General features: G+C 48.5%; 1 protein-coding gene across 10 annotated transcripts in view; it reads left to right on the top strand.

The window, feature by feature from the left end:
* The window catches only part of HDLBP (high density lipoprotein binding protein), an 86,495-nt gene that overhangs the window by 52,687 nt on the left and 8,501 nt on the right, over positions 1 to 25,307 (top strand). For all 10 annotated transcript variants that reach the window (NM_001133967.1, XM_009238362.4, XM_063712567.1 and 7 more), the window contains 16 exon segments: positions 4,330 to 4,536; positions 4,737 to 4,952; positions 5,554 to 5,760; positions 5,976 to 6,083; positions 7,635 to 7,739; positions 8,097 to 8,175; positions 11,115 to 11,254; positions 12,740 to 12,844; positions 12,972 to 13,085; positions 14,058 to 14,144; positions 14,317 to 14,448; positions 18,518 to 18,736; positions 21,048 to 21,269; positions 21,350 to 21,568; positions 22,359 to 22,497; positions 24,339 to 24,493. In NM_001133967.1, coding sequence (NP_001127439.1) covers positions 4,330 to 4,536; positions 4,737 to 4,952; positions 5,554 to 5,760; positions 5,976 to 6,083; positions 7,635 to 7,739; positions 8,097 to 8,175; positions 11,115 to 11,254; positions 12,740 to 12,844; positions 12,972 to 13,085; positions 14,058 to 14,144; positions 14,317 to 14,448; positions 18,518 to 18,736; positions 21,048 to 21,269; positions 21,350 to 21,568; positions 22,359 to 22,497; positions 24,339 to 24,493 — 2,454 coding nt within the window.

The raw sequence follows: 25,307 nt of genomic DNA, 5'->3' as shown, positions 1-25,307 counted from the left end.
CTCAAGTGATCCTCCTGACTCAGCCCTTCGTAGTTGAGATTGCAGGCAGGCACCGTCAGGCTGGCTTTTTTTTTTTTTTTTTTTTTTTTTTTTTTGGCAGATGCGGATTCTCACCATGTTGCCCACGCTGGTCTCAAACCCCTAGGCTCAAATGATCCCCCCACTTCAGCCTACCAAAGTGCTGGAATTACAGGTGTGAGCCACCACGCCCAGCCAATCCTCCCTTTTTTTAATGCCATTGATTACTGGGGACCGTAGGTTTTTGGTTCTGCTATTGACTGATTATTTTTGGTGAACTGTGTTAGATCTCTAGGGGCTTGGTTACTTCCACAGTCAGCTTGTTGGGCAAGAAGACCCTGTAGGTGGTGCTGAGTCTGTGCTGTGATAGCTGGTTGTTCTGCTTTGTACTGATTTTGAGATTGATCAGTAGACTCAGGTCTGGGTCTTCCCTTGTAAAGTTCCCTATCAGTGCTTTGTGTAATCATTTTACTATCAATTGGTGATTGCCCAAATTCGTTAAGGGTTGCAAATTATGCTTTTCTAATTCTCTCCCTGCTCATACATTAGTTGATAATTCTTGTAAAGAAGAATTTTTCTTCATCAACAGTTGGGTAGGAAGTACCAGATAAATAATCGATTCTTTGGCGCTCCGGCAACTTCAGTGTTGATCAGTGACTCTTTTTAGTGTCATTATGAACTCAGGCATTGTCCATCATTCTTCATGCTGGAGCTGCTTCATCTTTGGCCAGTGGGTCCCCTCCTTTCAGTTTTGTTCCCTGCAGCTTTCTGTCATGACCTATTAATATCAATACCTTCTGGCCGGGCGCAGTGGCTCACGCCTATAATCCTAGCACTTTGGGAGGCTGAGGCGGGCAGATCACCTCAGGTCAGGAGTTTGAGACCAGCCTGGCCAGTATAGTGAAACCCCATCTCTACTAAAAATACAAAAAAATTAGGCAGGCGTGGCGGTGGGTGCCTGTAATCTCAGCTACTCGGGAGGCTGAGGCAGGAGAATCACTTGAACCCAGGAGGCAGAGGTTGCAGTGAGACGAGATTGTGCCATTGCACTCCAGCCTGTGCAACAGGAGCAAAACTCTGTCTCAAAATAAATAAATAAATAAATAACTTCTTAATTTCTAACACAGAAAGATGCCTCAGGCTAATCTTACGTATTTCCTTCCACAGACCTTGAGTCAGCTATTTCTCTATGAACTCTGAACCTTTTGAGTAGGAAATTGCAGTTGGAGACTCCAGTCTCCATAGGTGCACATCGCAACTAGATTGTCAGAGCTTCTAGGCTTTTTCAGAAGACAGAGCTAGGAAAATTGTACTTTTAAGAAAGGAAAATCAGGCGGTGACTCTCACGCCTGTAATCCTAGCACTTTGGGAGGCCCAGGTGAGCAGATTGCATGAGCACAGGAATTTGAGACCAGCCTGGGCAACATGGTCAGACCCCATCTCTACAAAAAATAGCTGGGCTCACCTGTAATCCCAGCTACTTAGAAGTCTGAGGAGAAAGGATTGTTTGAGCCTGGGAGGTGGAGGCTTCTGTGAGCAGTGTTTGCACCACCGCAACCCAGCCTGGGTGACAGAGTGAGAGCCTGTCTCAGAAAAGGAAAATCATGGGTTCAAAATCACTTGAAGTAATTCTTTTTTTCTGAGTTTTTCTGTCATCTTCATATAGTTAGGTACATTTGTTTCCGTTGACTGTCAATTTTTAAAAAGTATTTCAACATTTACATGCTTGCAAAGTCAACGTTATATAATAAAGTACTTTCAGAGAAATCTCCCCTGCCTGTTACCTTCACCCTGCTCCCTCCCCACCTTTGCCGGCGGCCATTCCTGGTCCTGGTTTATCCTTTGTTGTTTGCTATTTGAGAGCAGAAGCAAAATACAGCTTGCCATACACTGTTCTATGCCTTGCTTTTTTTCTTTTATTATTTTTTGGAGGTGTCTGCATATCAGTAAGTAGTGATTTTTCTCATTTCTTTGTTCAGCAGTGTAATATTCTGTGGGCGTACTGTAATTTACCCAGGCTTTCCTACTGATGGGCATTTGGGTAGTTTCCAGACTTTAGCTGTTACAAATTATGTTACAGTAGCAATCGTGTGCATATGCTATTTCCTATTTACCCAGTGTATCTTGGGATGGATTCCTAGAAGTGAGATGGGCCAGAGGGTGGCTGCATGTGGCATTGGGCCTTCTGATGCTAAATTTCCTTCCTCAGATGCTAAATTTCCTTCCTCAGGAGTTAGTGTTTTGCAGTCTCATCGGCAGTATGCAGGAGCCAGGCTCATCACATTCTTGGGTTTTAGCCAGTGTGAGAGGCAACCAAATATACTTTAAATTTGCATTTTTCTGATGAGCAAGATTGAGCACCTTTTCAATATGTAAGGGCCACTTGCATTTTTTATTGTCTTAAGTCATTGTTAGGAAAGTTTTTTCACTATCAGGTCATAAGAAAGTTTATCTTTTCTGCTCCTGCTTGTAAATGTGTTCTTACATTTCAGTTTCTGATCTATTTGGAATTTATTGCAAATAGGGTTGAGGCACTGATTGAGTTTCACCTTTTTCCATATGGCTTTCGAGTTGTCAGCACTATTTTTTTGTTTGTTTTAACACAGGGTCTCAGCCTGCCACATAAGCTGAAGTGCCATGGCGTGATCACGGCTCACCGGAGCCTCAACCTCCTAGGCTCAGGCAGTCCTCCTGCCTCAGCCACCCCAGTAGCTGGGACCACAGGCACGCGTCACCATGGCCAGCTAATTTTTTTTTTTTTTTTTTTTTGAGACAGAGTCTCGCTCTGTCGCCCAGGTCGGAGTGCAGTGGCACGATCTCGGCTCACTGCAAGCTCCGCCTCCTGGGTTCACGCCATTCTCCTGCCTCAGCCTCCCGAGTAGCTGGGATTACAGGCTCCTGCCACCATGCTAATTTGTGTATTTTTGGTGACCTCGTGATCCGCCCTCCTCGGCCTCCCAAAGTGCTGGGCTTATAGGCGTGAGCCACTGCGCCTGGCCTCAGCTAGCTAATTTTTAAAATTTTTGTAGAAGTCAGGTCTCACCATGTTGTCCAGGCTGATCTTGGGCTCCTGGGCTCAAACAGTCCTCTCATCTCGGCCTCCCGGAGTGCTGGAATTACAGGCGTGCCATCACCATCTTGAGAAGACATTTTGCTCCAGTGGACTTGAGTGGCTGCTTTTATCATGTCCTAGGTGTTTATATTAACTTAGCTCTGTTTCTGGATTTTCAGTTCAGACCAGCAGGTCTGTCTTTCCATATACTGGTATTTCCTATGTTAATGATAATGGTTTCATGTTTAATGTCTAGGACCACTGTTAACACCTCCACCCTGCACTATTCTTTTTCAGGGTTTTCTTGTTTATTTTTGTTTGTTCTGTGTCACAACCTTTATAATCAACTGTTTGAAATTGTATTAATATTTTAAAGTTAATTGGGATAATTGCCATCTACTTAAATCTTCTTTTAGCTATTTTAAGGAGTGTTTTCTAATTTCGAATGCACATACTCCACCTTGTGTTGGGCTTATGTCTTGCTATTTTCTTGTCCTTTTTCTTTTTTCCTTTTTCCTATTAGAAACACATCTTTTGGCCAGGCGCAGTGGCTCACACCTGCAATCCCAGCACTTTGGGAGGCTGAGGTGGGTGGATCACGAGGTCAGGAGTTCGAGACCATCCTGGCCAACATGGTGAAACCCTGCCTCTACTAAAAATATAAAAATTAGCTGGGTGTGGCAGCGCACGCCTGTAGTCCCAGCTGCTCGGGAGGCTGAGACAGGAGAATCCCTTGAACCCAGGAGGCGGAGGTTACAGTGAGCCAAGATCGCACCACTGTACTCCAGCCTGGCGACAGAGCGAGACTCCGTCTCAAAAAAAAGAAACGCATCTCTTTCATTACATCTTCTAAGTAGTTGCTGTTTGTGGAAGTTAATGTTGTTAACTTCTGGATTTCAGTCTTTTCTCCTTGCTATAAATAGAATTTCACCCAGTAGTTTTTTCAGGGTTTCTGGATATGCAGTCATGCTTCTTCCTATCCAGCTTTTGTGGATGTTAACTCTTGTCTCCCTTTGTGGGTGCATATTCCAGTGGATGTTAAGTAGTGGTGCAGATACACTTGAACTTACCCTAGCCTGGGAGTCAGGGCAACCTTCCCCAAGCATGTGATGTTTAAGCTCACGCTGTTCTGATGGATGAGTTGGTGCTGGTGGGCAGGAATAAGCAAAGATGGTGTTTCTGCCAGAATGTCTTGGAAAAATACGCTCCTTCAGAACCTACAAATATTCTTGTTTTCTTTGATTCTCTTCTTGCTATAGGCCTCAGCAACTGTTGCCATTCCCAAAGAACACCATCGCTTTGTTATTGGCAAAAATGGAGAGAAACTGCAAGACTTGGAGCTAAAAACTGCAACCAAAATCCAGATCCCACGCCCAGATGACCCCAGCAATCAGATCAAGATCACTGGCACCAAAGAGGGCATCGAGAAAGCTCGCCATGAAGTCTTACTCATCTCTGCCGAGCAGGTGAGGCCTGTGTGAATGCCTCATGCCCCTGCCTACCTGCTTGTGCAGACCTTACTCCCTCATGGGGTGCCGTGTCCAGTGTGGACTTAAAGGCATAATGTGGTGGGGGTGGAGGGCTTGACTCCAACTCTAGAAAGCCCTGTCTGTCCCCAGTTTGTTTTCAGAGGCCTGTTGTCATCAGATCATCCCTTCCTTTCCAGGACAAACGTGCTGTGGAGAGGCTAGAAGTAGAAAAGGCGTTCCACCCCTTCATCGCTGGGCCGTATAATAGACTGGTTGGCGAGATCATGCAGGAGACAGGCACGCGCATCAACATCCCCCCACCCAGCGTGAACCGGACAGAGATTGTCTTCACTGGAGAGAAGGAACAACTGGCTCAGGCTGTGGCTCGCATCAAGAAGATTTATGAGGAGAAGGTACACGATTTAGAGGAGGCAAATCCCCATGGGCAGGAATAGAAACTAGGATTTGGGTCTGGAGATTCAGTTAAGGCCTGGTTCTGCCCCTTATCTTTTTGTCCTTGATGAAGATGCTTATTGTCTCTACACTTGGGTGACCCGGGTGAGACCGGTGCCCGCCCCCCCTTGCTGTTGAGCGTCTGCATGGCAGTTGTCCTTGCCATCCCAGGCCTCTGGCTGTGCTGACAGGCTGCCAGCTGGGCTGCCCCAGGTCAGACGCACATCCCAGACTTGTTCATGTCTTAGATTAAGCTGTTAGCTCAGCTTAGTGAACTTTGAGGTCTGAAACGTGTTCCTTAATTGAGGGAGAGGATTGGGTGTTTTGCAGTGTTCAAGGATGAAGTTATCAGCCGGCGGGTGACTAGACTGAGGGGAAAATCCAGTCCTTGAGCAGTGAAGTTTCTGGGGATTGGCTAGTCCTGATCACTTGTTGTTCACGTCTTGGGATTAGCATCTATAGTCTGGGCTGCTTGAGCTTGCTTTCTGCAGCAGTGGCCGTGCCCACCTGCCCGCTTCCCACACCCTTCCCTTCGACTGCCCCTTGTGGTCTCTTATTTAGAAAAAGAAGACTACAACTATCGCAGTGGAAGTGAAGAAATCCCAACACAAGTATGTCATCGGGCCCAAGGGCAATTCATTGCAGGAGATCCTGGAGAGAACTGGAGTTTCCGTTGAGATCCCACCCTCAGACAGCATCTCTGAGACTGTAATACTTCGAGGCGAGCCTGAAAAGTTAGGTCAGGCGTTGACTGAAGTCTATGCCAAGGTAACTGCCTCTGAGCGTGAAGTGTGTCTCCTTTGAGTGGAGTCCGCGGGGCCTTCATGGATGAGCTCTCGATTCATAAATCCTGGGGCCTGGACACAGTGCAGGTGCCCAGGTTTGGGGAGAGCGTGCCTCTGAGCCCCAGGTGAGCAGCCTGGCTTTCACTGTGACATGACCTTGAGCTCTGCAAACCCATGGCTGTTCTCCCGTTTTCTTAGGCCAATAGCTTCACCGTCTCCTCTGTGGCCGCCCCTTCCTGGCTTCACCGTTTCATCATTGGCAAGAAAGGGCAGAACCTGGCCAAAATCACTCAGCAGATGCCAAAGGCAAGGACACGTTTTTCACCTGTTGTGTTGGATTGGTCTTGTTTTCTGTCTTTCTGTTTCTGACATTGCTTTGTTGACCTTTGTACTGTGGGTGCCCTTGAAAACTGGTGTATTTTTCTGAATTAACTGGCCTGTTTGACATGGTCAACTTCCATGTTAGCTAAAGAACAGCAGAATAAATGTCCGTAGATGTCTGTACCATCCTTCTGGCCTTGAACCAGAGAGGATTGTATGTTCTTAGGTTTCATAAGTATCTTAAGAAACATGTCATTTAGTAATTATGGTGAAATAACTTCATAATACTTTGGCGGGCCGGGTGCGGTGGCTCATGAGGTCAGGAGATCGAGACCGTCCTGGCTAACACGGTGAAACCCCGACTCTACTAAAAATACAAAAAATTAGCCGGGCTTGGTGGCGGGCACCTGTGGTCCCAGCTGCTCGGGAGGCTGAGGCAGGAGAATGGCGTAAACCCAGGAGGTGGAGCTTGCAGTGAACTGAGATGGCGCCACTGCATTCCAGCCTTGGCGACAGAGTGAGACTCTGTCTCAAAAAAAAAAAAACTTAGAAGAGCAGAACTTGTATACAAATTGTATTAAGTGTGAATTTAAAGCTTTCTCAGTTTACCAAAGGAGATTGTAGCCCCCAGGAAACATGAACAAAAAAGAAACACCAGAGAATCCAACCATCATATTTAATTCCTGTTTTGTTTAAACTTCGTTTCCAATTAATGTTACAGTCCTTTTTAAAAATTAAATTTTTTAAATTTTATTCCTTGTTTTTAGTGACAAAGCCTCACTCGGTCACCCAGGCTGGGGTGCAGTGGCGCAATCATAGCTCACTGCAGCCTTGAACTCATGGGTCAAGTGATCCGCTCGTCTCAGCTTCCCAAGTAGCTGGCACTACAGGCGCCCCAGGCTAGTTTTCGTGGAGGCAGAGTCTTGCTATGTTGCCCAGGCTGATCTCGAACTTGTGGGCTCAAGTAGTCCTCCTGCCTCAGCCTCCCAAAATGTTGAGGTTATGGGTGTGAGTCACTGTGCCCAGCCCCTTTTACTTTTTATAGCTTCATATAAGGACCAGTCTCCCTTCCTTAACTCCTTACCTGGAGGATAATAAACCAGGAACGCCGGCAGCCTTGTCTATGTCAAGCAAGTTACTTTACCACCTTGGTGCAGCTGTACGAGTTTTAAAATCCCATCCGTGCTCTGTCTCATTCTTTATGCAACTAAAGAGGACCAGGCCTTGTAAAAGCTCAGATGATGCAGGAGCATATCGCATGCTTTATGTTAGTGGCTTCTGTGGGGCCAACGGTGTCCTCAGTGAGAGGCAAGATTATTGGGCCACAGTATTTAGTTTCCTGACCGTGGCTCCCTAACCCTCCCTTTCAACTTTGTTTGATGCCTGTGGATATGTACTTCCCTCCCTCACATCTGTGTGAAGCAGTTTGGGATCAGAAGCCGCTCCCAAGAGAGCTCCCACAGTTGCACACTGGGAGCTCAGGGGCTGCAGCTGTGCCATTCTGTTTGAGCTATCTCTTTGGTTTTGGTGTGGTAGGTTCACATCGAGTTCACAGAGGGCGAAGACAAGATCACCCTGGAGGGCCCTACAGAGGACGTCAGTGTGGCCCAGGAACACATAGAAGGCATGGTCAAAGATTTGGTAAGGTGCCCCTTGGAATGTTGTGTGTGCTGGTGACAAGGGAGGCTCTGAGTTGGCCATGGGCGGTCATCTCTCGGTGACATCCCACATGGCTGGGCACAGACACCCAGGGCATCCTGGCTGGGTGAGTAATAGGTTCTGAAACAACCAGAAGCTGGCCGAAGTCCTGGAATAATCGTGGGTGGAGGAAACTGCATCTTGAAGAAGGCATCTTTCAGGGGAGATGCGGGGGCAGTCTCCAACAATTCCTGACAGCTGAGTGGTCAGAAAAGGCAACCGTGGAGACTGCTGGGTTTTGGTTCAGCTCGTTGGCCAAGTAACCGGGCGCATCCATGGACCTCTGTGCTCCTCCTGCAGATTAACCGGATGGACTATGTGGAGATCAACATCGACCACAAGTTCCACAGGCACCTCATTGGGAAGAGCGGCGCCAACAGTGAGTGAGGCTGTCTCTTGCGGTGGGGCCAGTGTGCCCTGAGACCCTTGCGGGGGGTGTCAGCCGTGAGAACTGGGACGTCTGTGTAGACAGTCCAGGCCCATTGCTGCCTGTAATGGGAGTTACAGACTTTACATCCTCCTGCCTGCTGGAAGAGGCCACTTTTCCTTTTCCCCTTGGTGCAGTGGTTGGATTAGAGCTATTTGGCCAGTGGGTGAATTGTCACTTGGAAATCCATCTAAGCCCTCCCCAAGTAACCGACAGCGGCCATGTTGAAGGCATGCCCAAGGGCAGCATCCTCTATATTTCTGTCAGACCTGCTAGGTTAGCCCATCAGTGTTTATAGTACTTATGCCTTCTGAACGTGGAAACTGCTGATCTGGAACTCACTGAAGAGTAAAAACATTTTAGATTTGTGCCCAAGTAAAACAACACGGGGAGGGATACTGTTTTGAGACAGGGTCTCGCTCTGTCACCCAGGCTGGAGTGCAGTGGCGCAATCTCAGCTCACTACAACCTCTGCCTACCGGGCTCAAGCAATTCTCCTGCCTCAGCCTCCTGAGTAGCTGGGACTACAGGCGCATGCCACCACACCCAGCTAATTTTTATATTTTTAGAAGAGATGGGGTTTCACCATGTTGGCCAGGCTTGTCTCAAATTCCTGGGCTCAGGTGATCTGCCCACCTCAGCCTCCCAAGGTTCTGGGATTAAAAGTGTGAGCCACCACACCCAGCAGGGGGATTCTGTTGAAGAGGCGGTGATATGTCAGCCAAGGTCGATGTGTGCCTCACCTGTGCCAGGTTGTAGGTGCAGCACAGTTACAGGATGCTGTTGGAAGTATGTCATGTGGGCCAAGGTCGATGTGTGCCTCACCTGTGCCAGGTTGCAGGTGTAGCACAGTTACAGGACGCTGTTAGAAGTGCGTCGTGGGCATTCTGCTGCAGGTCCAAGGATGTTTTGTGGTGTTTGTTTTTTTGGGACGGAGTCTCGCTCTGTCACCAGGCTGGAGTGCGGTGGCATGATCTCAGTTCACAACCTCCACCTCCCAGGTTCAAGCGATTTTCCTGCCTCAGCCTCCCAAGTAGCTGGGATTACAGGCACGTGTCACCACGCGCAGCTGATTTTTTTGTATTTTTAGTAGAGACGGAATTTCACCATGTTGTCTAGGCTGGTCTCAAACTGCTGACCTCAGTTGATCTGCCCACCTCGGCCTCCCAAAGTGCTGGGATTACAGGCATGAGCCACCGTGCCCAACCAAGAATGTTTTTTTACACCTCTTTCTTTAACTGTATGGCTATACGCACACACTCGCGTGTTCTGAAAACAAGTGCACACGTCGCGTGTGTTACCTTCGGGTGGAAGGTGAGAAGGCAAGCACGTCCTCCATTCCTGGATAGTTCAGTGGATGAAGGAGCCTTTCCCAGGTAGTGGGACACCAACCTGCATAACATGACTGATGTCCGTGTATCCGTTTTTGTTATGAGTAAACATAGCCTTGTCAGCTGTGCTGTGGCCTGTGCAATGGTGAGCTCTCTGGTGTCGGTCTTATGTTTTGTGGGTATTTTACGTGACAGTGATGAGAGTCTACAGGCACGAAGTGACCTTTTTGTGCACTACTTGAACCATGCACACACCATAAACTTGCTTTTATGGTTTTGTGTTGGTTTTGGTTAACTGTAGTGTTTATTTAGGCCTGACACAGTGGCTCTTGCCTGTAATCCCAGCATTTTGGGTGACCAAGGCAGGAGGATCACTTGAGCCCGGGAGTTCAAGATGAGCCTGGGCAACATAGTGAGACCCCCATCTCTACAAAAAAGAAAAATTTAGCCAGGCCTGTGGTCCCAGCTACTCAGGAGGCTGAGGCAGGAATATCACTTGAGCCCAGGAAGTCAAGGCTGCAGTGAGCTGTGATCATATCGTGCCACTGCATTTTAGCCTGGGTGACAGAGCAAGACCCTGTCTCAAAACATATATATGGAAGTACAGTAGTGTAATTCTAACATTGCAGAACGTAGCTTAGTCATGTCTGTTCTGTTTTCTTCTCATGCAGTTCCTAACTCTTGTCTTCTTTCGTAATCTAAAAAAAACCTGCTGCCCAGCTCCCATGTCCTCTGCTTCTGTTGTCTTGTGTTGCTCCACCTGGAACAGCTGCACATCCATGTCACCCTCCCTCAGCGCATCGCCTCGTTGTTGCCTCTGCATGTGCATGTGTTTGGGACGGATGCACAAAAAGCCCTCCTGGTGGTCCTTCCAGCAAGCTGGGCTTTCCTTTACTGCACAGTGGGCAAGATTCCTGCCTTGTTTCCTGATGATACAGCTTCTCCAGAGTTTGGGGGGCCTGGAACTCTAACTTGGGGGTACTGGGTTCTATCCAGAGAGGTTGACAGCAGGAGGGTTTGCAACAGCACTTGTCTTGCAGACACAGTGAAGTGCTCAGTGTGAATCTGAGCCAACAGTAGATGGGGGTCTCTGGGCGGCAGCATGGTCCCCACAAGGCTCTTAGGCATCAGTGAGTGCTTTTGTGTGGAGTTAATGTGTGTGATTTTTTTAACTTGAGAATAGTAGTTCCCAAACTTGCTGCACATAAGAAACACCTGGAATCCTTTAAATATTCTGAAGCCCCAGCCAATACCCCAGACGAGCTAAATCCCAGACCGAGTGGCCCCAACCATCAGTTATTTGAAGGTCTCAGGGCATTGCCAGCTTCTGGTCCAGGCTGAGAGCCTGTCCTCCAGAACCCTTGTGATCCAGGTAAAGATCATAACTGGCCCCCATTCTAGACGATGGAGATTTTTGTTTTGGAAACTAAGCATCGTTTTTGGTGATGGGAATCACTGATAAGGTTATTTAGTGCTTTAGCCCTGTCCTGCCCAGTTATTAGTCATTGGCAGAACGTTGTTGGTCTGTGTCCTAAATGTGTTTCCTTTTGTGTTCCTAAGTAAACAGAATCAAAGACCAGTACAAGGTGTCCGTGCGCATCCCTCCTGACAGTGAGAAGAGCAATTTGATCCGCATCGAGGGGGACCCACAGGGCGTGCAGCAGGCCAAGCGAGAGCTGCTGGAGCTTGCATCTCGCATGGTAAGTGCCATGGCCGGGGCCTCTAGGAAGGCACTGGCCTTGCATCTCTTGGCTCCCTCTAAAGAGTAGCGTGTTGTGGTGTGCGGCCTTGGAGAATGGAAGTCACCAAATCCCCCATTGCACTAGAACCGGATTTGACTCCCTGGGGCCACGTTTCCTTTATCCTCCCCAGGTCACCTGCACGTCTTGTTCTCCATGGCTGTGTGCTGTGCTAGAAGGGCACAGAGACTGTGTGGCAGCGTCTTGGCCTTGGCCACACCCTGGGTTCCCAGATGCCTGGGTACCATCTCCAGAGATTGTGACAGACATTTCTGGATTCTCAAAGGCACCCCAGGTGGTTCTCATGTAAGGCCAAACTCTAGGATCACTGCAAACCTGAAGTGGGGGCTGTTGCTCTCTACCACCTGGCAGAACACTGCACTGCTCTGGGCTCCCCGACGTTTCATACATGCTTATGCCAAGCTGTGAGCACCCTTGCTTCTGTGAGTCAGATACCCACACTTGAAAGTCTCTGGGTGTCTTTAAGTATCCAGAGAAGTCAAATACTGCGTGAGTGCCTGCAGCAGCACTTTGGCCTGACTGTGTGAGGAACAGGCCCCAGGGTTCCCTGTCATTCGCTTAGGGGATTCTTTGTTCACCTCACCCCAGTACCCACATGAGGAATCTCAAATTGGCAGACCTCTTTTATAGCCCTGAACTGCATTCCAGGGTGTGATGCAGCTTCCCACTGCTTGTGGCCTTCCCGGAGCTCATTCCCCAGTCTCGTATCCCAGGTTCTCCTCTTAGCCTGGCCTCCAGCCCGGGTCCCTTGTCCTGGCTGCTTTATGCCCTTCCTGATTGCTGAGCCCTTATTTCTCGGTCAGCCAATAGCCGTTTGATCCAGAATCTCTCAGAATTCTTGGAAATGTTTGGTTGGCTGATGGTATTCTTCCCTGAATTCCAGCTCTGCTTATTCTGTATTTCTTCTGACATTTTAATGGGGCCTGTGGAGGAGTTGAGAGCCATGTGGGTTCAGTGCCCTGTGTTGAACGTTCTTAGCCATGCGGGGAAAGTGGTCTGAGCCACCCTGTTCAGAAGGGATCACTCACTGCTATGCAGAATGCCAGGCCTCCCAGTAGAAGAGCTGGGCCTCCCCTGTAGCACCTGTTAAAACAGAAGTGCTCACTGAATTGCTTTGGTGATTACTGCTATCATGATAGCACTTTTGGTTGAAGGGTCCTACAGTGAGTTCCTTAATGGGACTTTGTTCAGGAAAGTGACGTGCAGCCAATGTTGCAGAGTGTAGTGATGCTTGGCGAGAGCACTCATGCGCTGTGCACACTCTAACAGCTGGTTGCTCCCGGGGTGCTACGAGGTGCCACCTGGAGACCACCTCACCTGCTCCGTGAAGGACTGTGCCCAGGGCTCCCTGGTGTCCCCTTGTGTCAGCGGGGAGTTGCTCGCCGTGCTTGTGATAAATGACATCTACTTTAATTGTATTTTTAGGAAAATGAGCGTACCAAGGATCTAATCATTGAGCAAAGATTTCATCGCACAATCATTGGGCAGAAGGGTGAACGGATCCGTGAAATTCGTGACAAATTCCCAGAGGTAAAGTTTCCCAGAGACATTCTGTAACTCTATAGGAGTGATCCAAGTCACACTTCAGGAATATTTGATATTTGGGATATATGTCCTTCCTCATACTCGAACTTAGTCTCCCCACGATCTGTCCTAGGTCATCATCAACTTTCCCGACCCAGCACAAAAAAGTGACATCGTCCAGCTCAGAGGACCTAAGAATGAGGTGGAAAAATGCACAAAATACATGCAGAAGATGGTGGCAGATCTGGTAGGGGTGTTTTACATCCTTTCTTGTACGACAGCACTTGGGGTGGGTGGGATGTGCGTCCTGTCAGAAATCCTGACCCCCACAGGACCCCTGCTCTGGGGAAAGCACATAGGCCCTGGGCTGGCCTTCCATCTCAGGGACTTGGGACAAAGTGGTGACAGCTTCTCACTTAATACCCGGATGTTTAGATTGGCAGTCATTGTTAAGACTGCAGTGTTTGTGGAATTCAGGTGGGGAGATTTGCCTTTTCTCATGCCCAGTTACCTTGTTTCCATGAGGAGTCTTCAGATACTTAGAGAAATTGTCCCATCCAGTAAGATAAGAGGTATAACAGGTGAAAGGAGGAGTCATATACTGATTTATTATTTTTCACAAAAACCGATGTGGGAACAGGTTTAGAAAGCGTAGCGAGTAGTGGATGAGAAGGCCACAGGTGGCCATGTATTTCCGTGGGCTTCACCTTAGCTGATGGCTGCCCTGGCAGAGGCGATGGTGAAGGACTCCAGCACTGTGAGCTGCTGTCACATCACTGCCGCGAGTGCAGAATTGCCCAGAGCGTAGGGGTCTGTACTGTCTCCATGTGTGTTCTGAGCCCCTTCCTCAGCCAGCTCTGATCCTGGCATGGGACATGAACTCTCTCTTAGCCAAAAAGTAGACTTGCATCGATTGACTGTAATTTGCAACGAAAGTTAGTTGTTGGACAAATGATCTCACTTACCCTCATGACAACCCTCTGAAGGTTTGTTTGCAAATCCCAGTGCCCTGTCGCGTTCATGCTGCCCTCGGGGTAGAAGGGATGCTGCATTGCAAATCCCAGTGCCCTGTCGGTTCATGCTGCCCTCGGGGTAGAAGGGATGCTGCATTGCAAATCCCAGTGCCCTGTCGTGTTCATGCTGCCCTTGGGGTAGAAGGGATACTGTATTTTACTCTCTAGCACAGGTGGTGAATCGGGCTGTGTTTTTTGTCTTTAAGGTGGAAAATAGCTATTCAATTTCTGTTCCGATCTTCAAACAGTTTCACAAGAATATCATTGGGAAAGGAGGCGCAAACATTAAAAAGGTGATAGCTTGTCCCCTGCATCTTGCTTTTTCTTGCCTTGTCCTCTGTAGCCCTGCACCATTTTGGTTTTAGACTAGGAGGGACTCTTCCTTACTTCTAGCCCTGTGCTCAACTGTGTCTCAACTCTGGGAGAGCTCTAGTCAGCTTCTCATGGTGATCTCTCTCCCTGTAGATTCGTGAAGAAAGCAACACCAAAATCGACCTTCCGGCAGAGAATAGCAATTCAGAGACCATTATCATCACAGGCAAGCGAGCCAACTGTGAAGCTGCCCGGAGCAGGATTCTGTCTATTCAGAAAGACCTGGTAATGGGAGATGTTTTTTAATGGAGGTCCTCTGGTAAAATCTCTGTCAGCCTCTAAGATTGAGCCTGGGGTTGAGTCACGCGGGGTCATTGGGCCAGTGCAGGCTCAGGTGGCAGATGTGGAAGATTGCAGCTTTCAATCCAGGCTACTGATGAGTTGGTCAGCAGTTTTCGGCCTTTGTCTCTCACGATGCTTACTTACCTGAACCCTGCAGCAGTAACATTTGACGTGGGCACTTGTCTTATTTGACATTTTCTTTTTGTTACCTGAAAATCTTATCCGAAGGTATTTACGGTATTTTCTTTCCTTTAAAAAAAATTGACATGCAGTAAATTGTACATATTTACAGCGTACAATTTAATAGTTTTGACGTGTGTATACATCCATGGAATCATCCCCATCATCACCCCAAAAATGTCCCATGCCATTGTGTATTACAGTCTCCCTCCATCCTCAAAACCACACTCCCCCCACCCCCACCCCCACCTCTCTATCCCCAGGCAACCCCCAATCTGCTTTCAGCCACAGTAGATGCTTTTGGATTGTCTACACTTTTGTGTGAATGGAATCATAACATCTACTCTTTATTGGGCCCATCTGCTTTCACTTTGCAGGATATTTTGACATTTGTGTGTGTTGTCACCTGTATCGTTGCTTTGTTCTTTTTTTATTTCAGGATAATATTGCACTGTTGGGATAGATCATCTGTTTCTTAGTGTGTACTTGGTAATTAGTGTCTTTCAAGGGGTTTTCTATTTTCTCCAAGGTGTCAAATTTATTAACATGAAGTTTTTTAGAGTAGTCCTGCGTTATCCTTTTGCTGTCAATACTGATGTCACCTCTCTTTCATAATATATGTAATCTGTGCCATTATAAAATGATGCCTTTTCCCTGGTAGTATGCTTGGCTCCAAAGTCTGTGTTATTTTTTCCCCCCTTATATTTAAAATTTTGTTGGAGATGAGGTCTTGCTGTCGTCCAGGCTGGAGTGCAGTGGCGCAGTCATAGCTCACTACACCCTTGGCTTTCCAGACTCAAGCAGTCCCCCCACCTTAGCCTTCCAAGTAGCTGGGACCACAGGCGCATGCTACCGCACCGTTGTCCAGGCTAGTCTCAAACTCCTCAAGTGATCCTCTTGCCTTGGCCTTCCAAACTGCTGGGATTACAGGTGTGAGCCACTGCGCCCAGCCTACTTTGTATGATACTAAAGTGAGTTTCTTTTTGGCAGCTTGCTTTTTAAATTAAATCTATCTACTAATCCCAGCACTTTGGGAGGCTCAGGTGGGCGGATCACTTGAGCTCACAAGTTCAAGACCAGCCTGGGCAAAACCCCGTCACTACTAAAACTACAAAAAGAATTAGCCAGTAATGGTGCTGCATGCCTGTAGTCTCAGCTACTCAGGAGGTTGAGGGTGAGAGGATGGCTTGAGCCTGGGAGGTGGAGGTTGCAGTGAGCTGAGATTGCGCTGCCACACTCCAGCCTGGGCCATAGAGCCAGACCTTGTCTCAAAAAAAAAAAAAAGAAAAAAGATTATGATGTTTGCATTTAATTACATTTGTGATTATATATATGTTAATATATCACATATTTATATTTATTATATATGTTTAACAAACGCAGTTAAATCACTTACTGTAATTTTTTTCCCTCAATTGTGGTAAAATATATATAGCAGAATTTATCATTTTAATCATTTTTTAATGGTTGATTCAACCGAGTACATTCACAAGGTTGTGCAACCATCACCCTGTCCATTTTCAGAGCATTTTCCATCATCTTAAACAGAAACTACACCCATTAAACAGTAACTACCACCATCCCCACGTGCTCAGTCACCACAACGTCATGATTTTATATGGTTGGCTTTCAGTCTACCATTTACATTATTAACCTTTAAAAAAAAATCCATTATTTTTTAAAGAGATTTAAACAATATGAAAAAATGTATGTATTTATCCACACAGTTGCCATTTCTAGAGCTCTTCATTTCTTGGTGTGATCCTTGTCTTCATTTTCCTTCTGTCTGAAGGATACCACTTAACATCTCTCGTAGTGTGTATCTGGTAATGACTTCTTTCACTTTTTGTATGTCTGAAAGTATTTTTTTCCTTCACTTTCGAAAAACCGTTTCTGCTGCATAAAGGTTTCTAGGTTGGCAGTTTTTTCCTTTCCAGACGTGGCTTCAGTGCCGTCTCCTGTTGTTTCTGATGAGAAAGCTGATGGCGCCCCTGGCTTTGTTCCTCTGTCTATGACAAACCTTCTCCCTCTGGCTGCTGTTAGGATTTTACCACCGTCTCTGAGCAAGTTAGGATGTGTCTCTGTGTAGTTTTCTTCATGTCTCTAAGCTTGGTGTTTATTGAGCTTCTTGAATATGTGTGTTCAGAATTTCATCAAATATGGAAAATTTTTGGACACTCTTGAGTATTTTGTTCTGTTAGCCCCTTGCTGTCTCCCCGTCAGGGACTCTGGTGACCAGGGGATTAGTCGTCTTCTACTTGTGCTCTGTTTATTTGAGTTGGGGGGAGGAGCGGTATTGGTTTTCTCCATGAGTTTCTTTGAATTCATTAATTCTTTGCAGTGTTCTAATCTGCCTAATTTCATCTAATATAATTTTCATTTTAGACGTTGTTTTCTTCTCTAGAAGTTCCGTCTGAATTAGTATCTTCTGTATTTTCAGTTCTTCACATGTTCAGTCTTTCTGCTTTTGGCCATAGACAATACAGTTAAATACCTGTTTTTCTGTCCTTGGCTGGCTGATTCTAACATTGTCATTTCTGGGTGGTTTTCTATTTTCTTTTCCTCGTTATGGGTTTTCCCCCTATTCTTTGCATTTCTGGTGTTTCTTAATGAGGGTGTTTTTGTATTCCTCTGAATATTATTTTGTCTTTGTGAAGTTACTCTGAAAACTTTTGCTCCTTTAAGGACTTGCTTTTAAGGTTTATTAGGGAGGATCAGAGCATATTTAGTTCAGGCCCAAATATTTCCACTGCTGAGATAAGATCCTTCTGAGTACTCCACGTCCCAGAAAGTTGAAACTGCTGAGGATGGTTCTGGACCAAGCTCCAACTGAGCTGCAGACACTCTTTCCTGGTGTCTGAGCTGTAGGTACTATACCAGGCCCCAACTGAGCTGCAGGCACTGTTTCCTGGTGACTGAGCTGCAGGTACTGTACCAGGCTCCAACTGAGCTAAAAGCAATGTACCAGACCCTGACTGAGCTGCAGCACTGTACCAGGCCCTGACTGAGCTAAAAGCACTGTTTCCTGGTGTCTGAGCTGTAGGCCACTATACCCAGCCCTGACTGACCTAAAGGCACTGCACGAGGCCCAGCTGAGCTGCAGGCACTGTTTCCTGTGATCCTTCTGGGGATTCTTTCCCAGGCCAAAGGTGATTTCCTCACACGTATCAATATATGAGTGGCTGGTCTCCGGATCTCAGAGGTTCTCGATGGCAATCTCTTTGGGCTCTGACCTCCGGATGGTTCCGTTTCCTCACCTTCCTGTACTGTGGCAGCAACTTGGGGCAGTTGTAGGGCTCACCTTGTTTCCTGTCTCCAGGGTCTTGAAAGTCACCATTAGGCGGTAAGTTCAGTCCAGTCCCTGGTATTGCATCTTGGCTGAAAGCAGAATCTTTGGTTTTAATAGGAAAAGTTTATGTGTCCATAGGCATATGGAGCCACCCCTGGCAGAGCCGGAGAGTTGACTGAAGAAATAGAGCATTATGTGTGGTCTGAAATTACCACGCTCCCACCTCCCAACCCAGCATACATTCACGAGGACTCTGGGTCCTGTTGAGTTAAACACCTCCCAGTGCGTCTGCTCTGCTGGGCGCGCCCTACTCTCCCCAGGACGGGCACTCTGCCAACACATGATGCAGTGCGTTGCTCCCTCCTCCCCCATGCAGGTCAGAAATAGCTGGAGAAGTTTGGTCCGTGCTTGTAAGTGGCAGCACCAGGGTTCTAGGCCTGCGTGTTCATCACCACCAAAGATGATGATGATAGTTTGTCTTTTCCTTTACCCTTTTTGCCACAAAAATGTGACTTCCTCCTCCTGCCCTGTGTTTGGTTTCAGGCCAACATAGCCGAGGTAGAGGTCTCCATCCCTGCCAAGCTGCACAACTCACTCATTGGCACCAAGGGCCGTCTGATCCGCTCCATCATGGAGGAGTGCGGCGGGGTACACATTCACTTTCCCGTGGAAGGTTCAGGAAGCGACACCGTTGTTATCAGGGGCCCTTCCTCGGATGTGGAGAAGGCCAAGAAGCAGCTCCTGCATCTGGCGGAGGAGAAGGTGAGCATGGGGAGGGAGCGTGACTCTTGGCAGGAAGCCTGGTCCTCAGTACAGTGTTCTCTCTTCTCACTGTGGAAACCCCTGAAGGCCCTTCCTTTGTGGCGGGTCAGAAAACAGCTCTATAGTGTACTTTTTATGCGTCTTTGTTTTTGCTATTACTGGAGGGCCTTTCCAGGTCCAAACGCTCACATATACAATATCTAAAAGTTGGTCTTTGGCTTAATTAGTTTTGGGGTGCTTTTGTCTTTTAAGTATGATTTACAGTAAAATTGACCATTCTTCAGGTATAGTTGAGTTTTAAGTAACATGCAGTCATGTGACCACAATCATCAAAATTCATTTTCCATCATCCCTAAAGATTGCCATGGAATTGCTGTTGTCTTTGGGTCAAAACCCATCTGTGGATGCTTCCGGGCTCTTCTGGTGACACCAGATTTATGGGAAGTCTGGAAATCAGTAGTGTGAGCCCTCTTAACTTTGGCTGTTCTACATCCCTTGCTGATCAGCCTGTCAATTTGTAGGAAAAAAGCATTTTCACGTTTTGATTGCGATTGTGTTAAATCTGAAGATGAGACTGGTGAGGATTGACAGCTCAACAGTTTTGACTCTCTCAGGCATCTCTCCATTGTTTTTAGGTCTGTGATTCTTTATTGGTGTTTTATAATTTTTAGCACATTTTTATGTTCGACTTAACAGATCTAACTACTGTTATTCTTTTAGTGCTGTTGTAAATGGCACTGTTTTTTCCATTTCCAGTTGTTAGCACATGGAAGCACTTGTGATTTTTGTACGTTGACCTTCACGAGACTGCTGAATAAAGCTCGTGTATATCAGTGCCAGTCACTTTCTTGTGGATTTTTTTTTTTTTTTGAGACGGAGTCTCGCTCTTTCGCCCAGGCTGGAGTGCAGTGGCGCAATCTCGGCTCACTACAAGCTCCGCCTCCCGGGTTCACGCCATTCTCCTGCCTCAGCCTCCCGTGTAGCTGGGACTACAGGCGCCTGCCACCACACCTGGCTGATTTTTTGTATTTTTAGTAGAGATGGGGTTTCACCGTGTTAGCCAGGATGGTCTCGATCTCCTGACCTTGTGATCCACCCGCCTCAGCCTCCCAAAGTGCTGGGATTACAGGCGTGAGCCACCACGCCCGGCCCACTGTTTTGTGGATCCTTATTTTATATGTCACAATCACGTGGTCTGTGGATAGTTACGTTTCTCTGTAATCTGGAGCCTTGTATTTCTTGTCTTTTTTGTTGTTGCTGTTATTAGATTGATGTTTTTGTCTTTATGTTTAACCAGCCTTGCATTTCTGGGGTAATCCCTGCTTGGTTTGGTAGGTTGTCTTTGGCCATATTGCTCGATTGGATTTGCCTAATTGATTGCCTGATGTTTGACTAATGCTGCTATTTGTGGATGTCTTTGAAAAGTAGCAGAGTCTCTAGGTGGTATTTGGTGAAACCTGCACTTAAAAGATAGCGAAGTTGTTATTTAATATTTTTGTGCTAGCACATTTTTCTTCGGTATTCTTGCTTGCGGGCCAGGTCTTGGGTCTGGAGAAAGGCAAGAGCTCCCCGTGTGGACCTGAGTCCTGTGGAGCAGTGCCCTTCTCGGGGCCCCTGCATGGGTCTGCCAGAGGCACTGGTGTCCACAAGCACAGTGTCCAGGGCCTTTCCAGGACCCTCTTTTCTTACTGCCACACAAGGGTGTCGTGCTACATGAGGCCTCTGAGGACTTGGTCTCTAACTGTAGCCTTGGTTGGCTTGTGTCCCTCTGAGCTTGAGCTTGGGGAGTGGCTGGTTTTGTGGGGGCTGATCTGCAGCACTTGTGGGAGGAAAGGAGGCCTGGCCCAGATTTGTGTGTGCTTGGTCTGGAAGCAGGTAGAAGAGTGGGAGCGTGGTGCAAACCTCTTAGGCAGCTTGCTTCCTGCTCTGCTGGGCACACCCCACGCTCCCCAGGACGTGTACTCTGCCAACACATTGTCTGGCGTGTTGCCTCCCCCTGTGCAGATCAAAAATGGCTTGGAGAAGTTTGGTCAATGCTTGTAAGTGGCAGGACCAGGGTTCTAAGCCTCTGTGTTCATTACCACCAGCATCTGATTGTTGTGGAAGAGAAGTATGTGTGCAGTCTGTCTGGGTATTCATCTGTTTATTCAGTGAGGTGTGCTAGCCCCATTTTGGGGGTATTGGTGCAACATCAGAACACTGGTGACAATGTAAGGGGAGCCTGAGTTGCTGTCCTACAGGCCCTCTTGTCTTCCTCACTGTGGTCCAGGCATGTGGCGTCAGGCTAACACAGTGGGATTGGTTTCTGCAGCAAACCAAGAGTTTCACTGTTGACATCCGCGCCAAGCCAGAATACCACAAATTCCTCATCGGCAAGGGGGGCGGCAAAATTCGCAAGGTGCGCGACAGCACTGGAGCACGCGTCATCTTCCCTGCGGCTGAGGACAAGGACCAGGACCTAATCACCATCATTGGAAAGGAGGACGCCGTCCGAGAGGCACAGAAGGAGCTGGAGGCCTTGATCCAAAACCTGGTAGGGAGCGGGCCTCGGCGGCTGACTCTGCTGGGGCCGTGATGGGGTGGCTTATCTTCCATCTCTTCTTAACACTGCAGGATAATGTGGTGGAAGACTCCATGCTGGTGGACCCCAAGCACCACCGCCACTTTGTCATCCGAAGAGGCCAGGTCTTGCGGGAGATTGCTGAAGAGTATGGCGGGGTGATGGTCAGCTTCCCACGCTCTGGCACACAGAGCGACAAAGTCACCCTCAAGGGCGCCAAGGACTGTGTGGAGGCAGCCAAGAAACGCATTCAGGAGATCATTGAGGACCTGGTAGGCACTTGGGTGCTCGGGGAGGAGTTCTCACCCCCCAGTGGCCACTCACCGAAGCCGTTTATGAGTGTTTGCTCCACCCTGCAGGGAGGTGACTCCCTCATACAGCCCCAGAAGGCTTCAGAAGGGGCTTTCTGGGGCTCACTCTTCTTTCCTCAGCCTGTCTGGCCTCCTTCCTGATAGTTGGTGAGAATTCTGCCTGTGAGAAGCACTTAAAAAAAAAAAAAAAAAAAAAAGACGGAGAAGAGGAGAGGGGAGAGAGAGAGAGGAAAGAAAGCAAGAGAAAGAAAGAAAATGCAGTCTGTGTAAGGGGTCAGCTCTCTTCTCCCCTCTGTGAAGGAAAGAAAATCGATTTGAGGGCATCCATGTGAATCCATGGGAAGTCACGAGAAGATGTGGTCTTTTTCTCAAGCAGTCTTTAGAGAGTGTCCCCTCCAGGCCACTCCCCTGCGAGGGCCTTGGGTTCCCTTTCCCTAATAATCAAGTCTGATGCCTCCTCATGGAGTCAGAGGCTACCCCAGGAGGTCCCACTCCCTTGGCTGAATTGGCCACCCTCCAGGGACGGCACCTGGCCTTCTGGGACACATTTCAGAGGAGGCCCACCCCCTTGGACCTGTCATGCTACCTCCCTCCTCCCTGCGCCTGGAGCCCTGGACTCAGGAGAAGGGGAGCATCTGTGCCAAGTGGCTGTAGAGGACAGGGAGGAAGGTGGTATGAAGAGTGCTGTAAAACTTGCCCTAAGGAATTTAATCTTTGCTCTTTTCTTTTTTCTTTGTGTACTTCCCTCCAGGAAGCTCAGGTGACATTAGAATGTGCTATACCCCAGAAATTCCATCGATCTGTCATGGGCCCCAAAGGTTCCAGAATCCAGCAGATTACTCGGGATTTCAGTGTTCAAATTAAATTCCCAGACAGAGAGGAGAACCCAGGTGGGTCCCCCATTAGCCCTGTTCTGCTTGTTCATAGTGGTGCCTCCCATGTGAGAGGCAGAGCTGTCGCACATACTGGTGAGGCTCTTTCCTGTCTGCTGGAAAACCATCTGTGTATTCTGGGGGCTTCCAGAGGTTCAGGGTCACTCCCTGGCCTTTAAAAGATGGATCACGTCAGTTATTGACGGAGTGACCAGGTGACCTTCATATGTCCTAGAGACACACAAGGTAGCCAGTCCCAAGGCGATGAGGAGCGTGCAGCCTCATCCTCGGGTGTCCCGAGTTCAGTCCCAGTGATTCTCATGACATCGTTTGGATCGCATGAGCCCCATCGTAGAGCTTCCTCCTCCACACTTCCTGTCACTGTGGGGTGTCCCCTGTGAGGCAGGCAGCTGCAGCCTCTGGCTGGCCAGAGGGCACCATCCAAGTGGCCGGCAGATCTTCTAGGAGGGCATTCAGCTCCCCGTACCATGCTTGCCCCCAGCTCTGCCCATGCACCTGGTGGTGGGCGGTGACCTGTGGGATGGGTCGGTTGCCTCTCTCTCACTTGCTCTGCATTTGTGAAACAAAAGGTATGCCCTCCACTCTGTGTATCAGTCTTGGTTGAGCTGTTTGGGCGGCAGGTGGCCCTGCAGCCTGCTGAGTTCACATAGTGTCATCTCTCTGGTCATCCAGGAAGCATGTCACACACAGCCATTCAAGCCCCTTTGTTTTCCTGAGAATACAGGCTGTTTTGAGTAGGAAACTAATAAACTCATACTGTACTCCATCTATGTTTTACACTTCAGTGGTTATTTAAAACTTTGATTTTGATAGAATTTCACAGAATAGTATAAAGACACATCCTGTGGCACCAGTTTCTTTTCTCAACTTCTCCCCTTTTAGACACATTTTTTTTTTTTTTCTGAATGTAATTTTTAGACATGTCCCTTTATTCATGGTGGGTATTTTCTTAGAACAAGGACATTCTCTTACATAATTCTAGCACATTTATCGGAATCAGATTGAACATTATATAACAGTAGTATCTAATATGTTGTCGGTATTCAAATTTGCCAGTTTTTCTCCTTCAGAAACACCTACTTCCCCACCCTAGGATCACCCTTGATTTTAGGCAGGCATCTGTCTGGTCTCCTGCTCATTTATTTACATCACACACCTCCTGGGTTCTGTCTTAGTGGTAATTATTGTTGTGGTGTCTATTTTGTGATACTTATTGTTGTTGTGTCTATTTTGGTACACATGGTGTCCCAGTGTGGCCTGTAGGAGCCCCTCCAGCTGTCTTCTGTGTCCTGTTCACACGCCCCTCACTCCTGGGGCTCTCGCTTTCTGGCTTAAGGAGCTGGCACAGGTTTACCTTGACCTTGCCCTTTCTGTCTCCCCTAGACCTCTCACCCCCTTCCCACTGCCTCTCCCGGGTGGGGTGCGTGCTAGCCGCCTTCCCTGATGAGCCCTGCCTCACAGTCAAGCCCCACATGTGCAGTGGGCCTGCCCTGTGTTCCTCCCATGAACTAACTCATCTGATCTCACTGAAGCCTCTGCTGTAGTTGCTGTTAGCTTCATTTTCAAGGTGAAGAAGGGAGACACAGAGCTCACGGCCTCCCTGCAAAGCCTTCGGTGCCCACCCCCCCGCAAGGTCTGGGAGCCCTCTTTGAGGCTGCTGTGGGGATATCCTATCTGCTCTCCCTGCCCAGACCAAGACCTCCTGAAGGACAGGAGTGGTTTTCCCTCCCTTTGACCACCCAGCACCTAGCAGGTGCCTCACAGATGTATGCATTCTGAACAAGGTGTGGGGTCTCTTCCAGCAGCTGTCAGCTGTCCCTTTTCCCCTTTCTCTCTAGTTCACAGTACAGAGCCAGTTGTCCAGGAGAATGGGGACGAAGCTGGGGAGGGGAGAGAGGCTAAAGATTCTGACCCCGGCTCTCCAAGGAGGTGTGACATCATCATCATCTCTGGCCGGAAAGAAAAGTGTGAGGCTGCCAAGGAAGCCCTGGAGGTATGTGTCCGTGTGCCCCCCTCCACCCCCCACCAAGGCCCAGTCAGCAGGCACCTGGGGGAGACGCATGGCCTGGATGGGATGGACGGTTGCCCAAGTGGCAGCGGCAGTGGAGCTAGCCCTCTTGCTCCTACCGTGTGCGCACGGGCTGTCTGGCTGTGCTCCTCGGCTGGACACAGAGTTTGGGGAGGCCACTTCCCTTCACCAAGGCTCTGGGTTCTATAGCCCCTTTCTGGGACAGCTGCATGGGATCCGGCCTCTCAGGCCCACGGTAGGTGTAGGGGGCTGTGGAAGGGTCTCAGTTGCAGGGGGTTGAATGTGACCTCCAGTTGCAGTGTCTCCCCCCGCGTGAGTGGGGTCATCAGGCCTAGCTCACCTTGTGTGCAGTCAGTGTTGAGTGCCACGTGCATGTTGGATGCTGCTCTCAGTGCTGCAGTGCCACAGCACACAAAAATAGTTCTCACGTTGCAGTGGAGAGACAAGCAATCAACGCAGATATATACTGTGGCAAGTGATGGTAAATGCTGTGGCGAGAAAGAGCAGGTTCTGGAGGTGAAGGGCGGTGGGGGAGACAGGGCAGGGAAGGTGAGCAGCGGTCCAAGAGTCCCTTGTGACACCTCGTGGGCATTAGCCAAAGCCGTCCTGATCCCAAGGGACAGGGCAGGGAAGGTGAGTAGTGGTCCGAGAGTCCCTTGTGACACCTCATGGGCGTCGGTCAAAGCCGTCACGACCCCAAGGATGTGCCAGGAGTCAGGGCCTCTCCTCCTACGTGGGCCTGAAGGGGCTGCTGTATTTCAGGAGGGTAGGCTTGGGA

The sequence above is a fragment of the Pongo abelii genome, chromosome 11 (genome assembly GCF_028885655.2).
Source record: "Pongo abelii isolate AG06213 chromosome 11, NHGRI_mPonAbe1-v2.0_pri, whole genome shotgun sequence".
NCBI classification, from domain to species: Eukaryota; Metazoa; Chordata; class Mammalia; order Primates; family Hominidae; genus Pongo; species Pongo abelii.
Note: the sequence above shows the minus strand (reverse complement) of the source record. Positions and strands in the feature narration are given on the sequence as shown.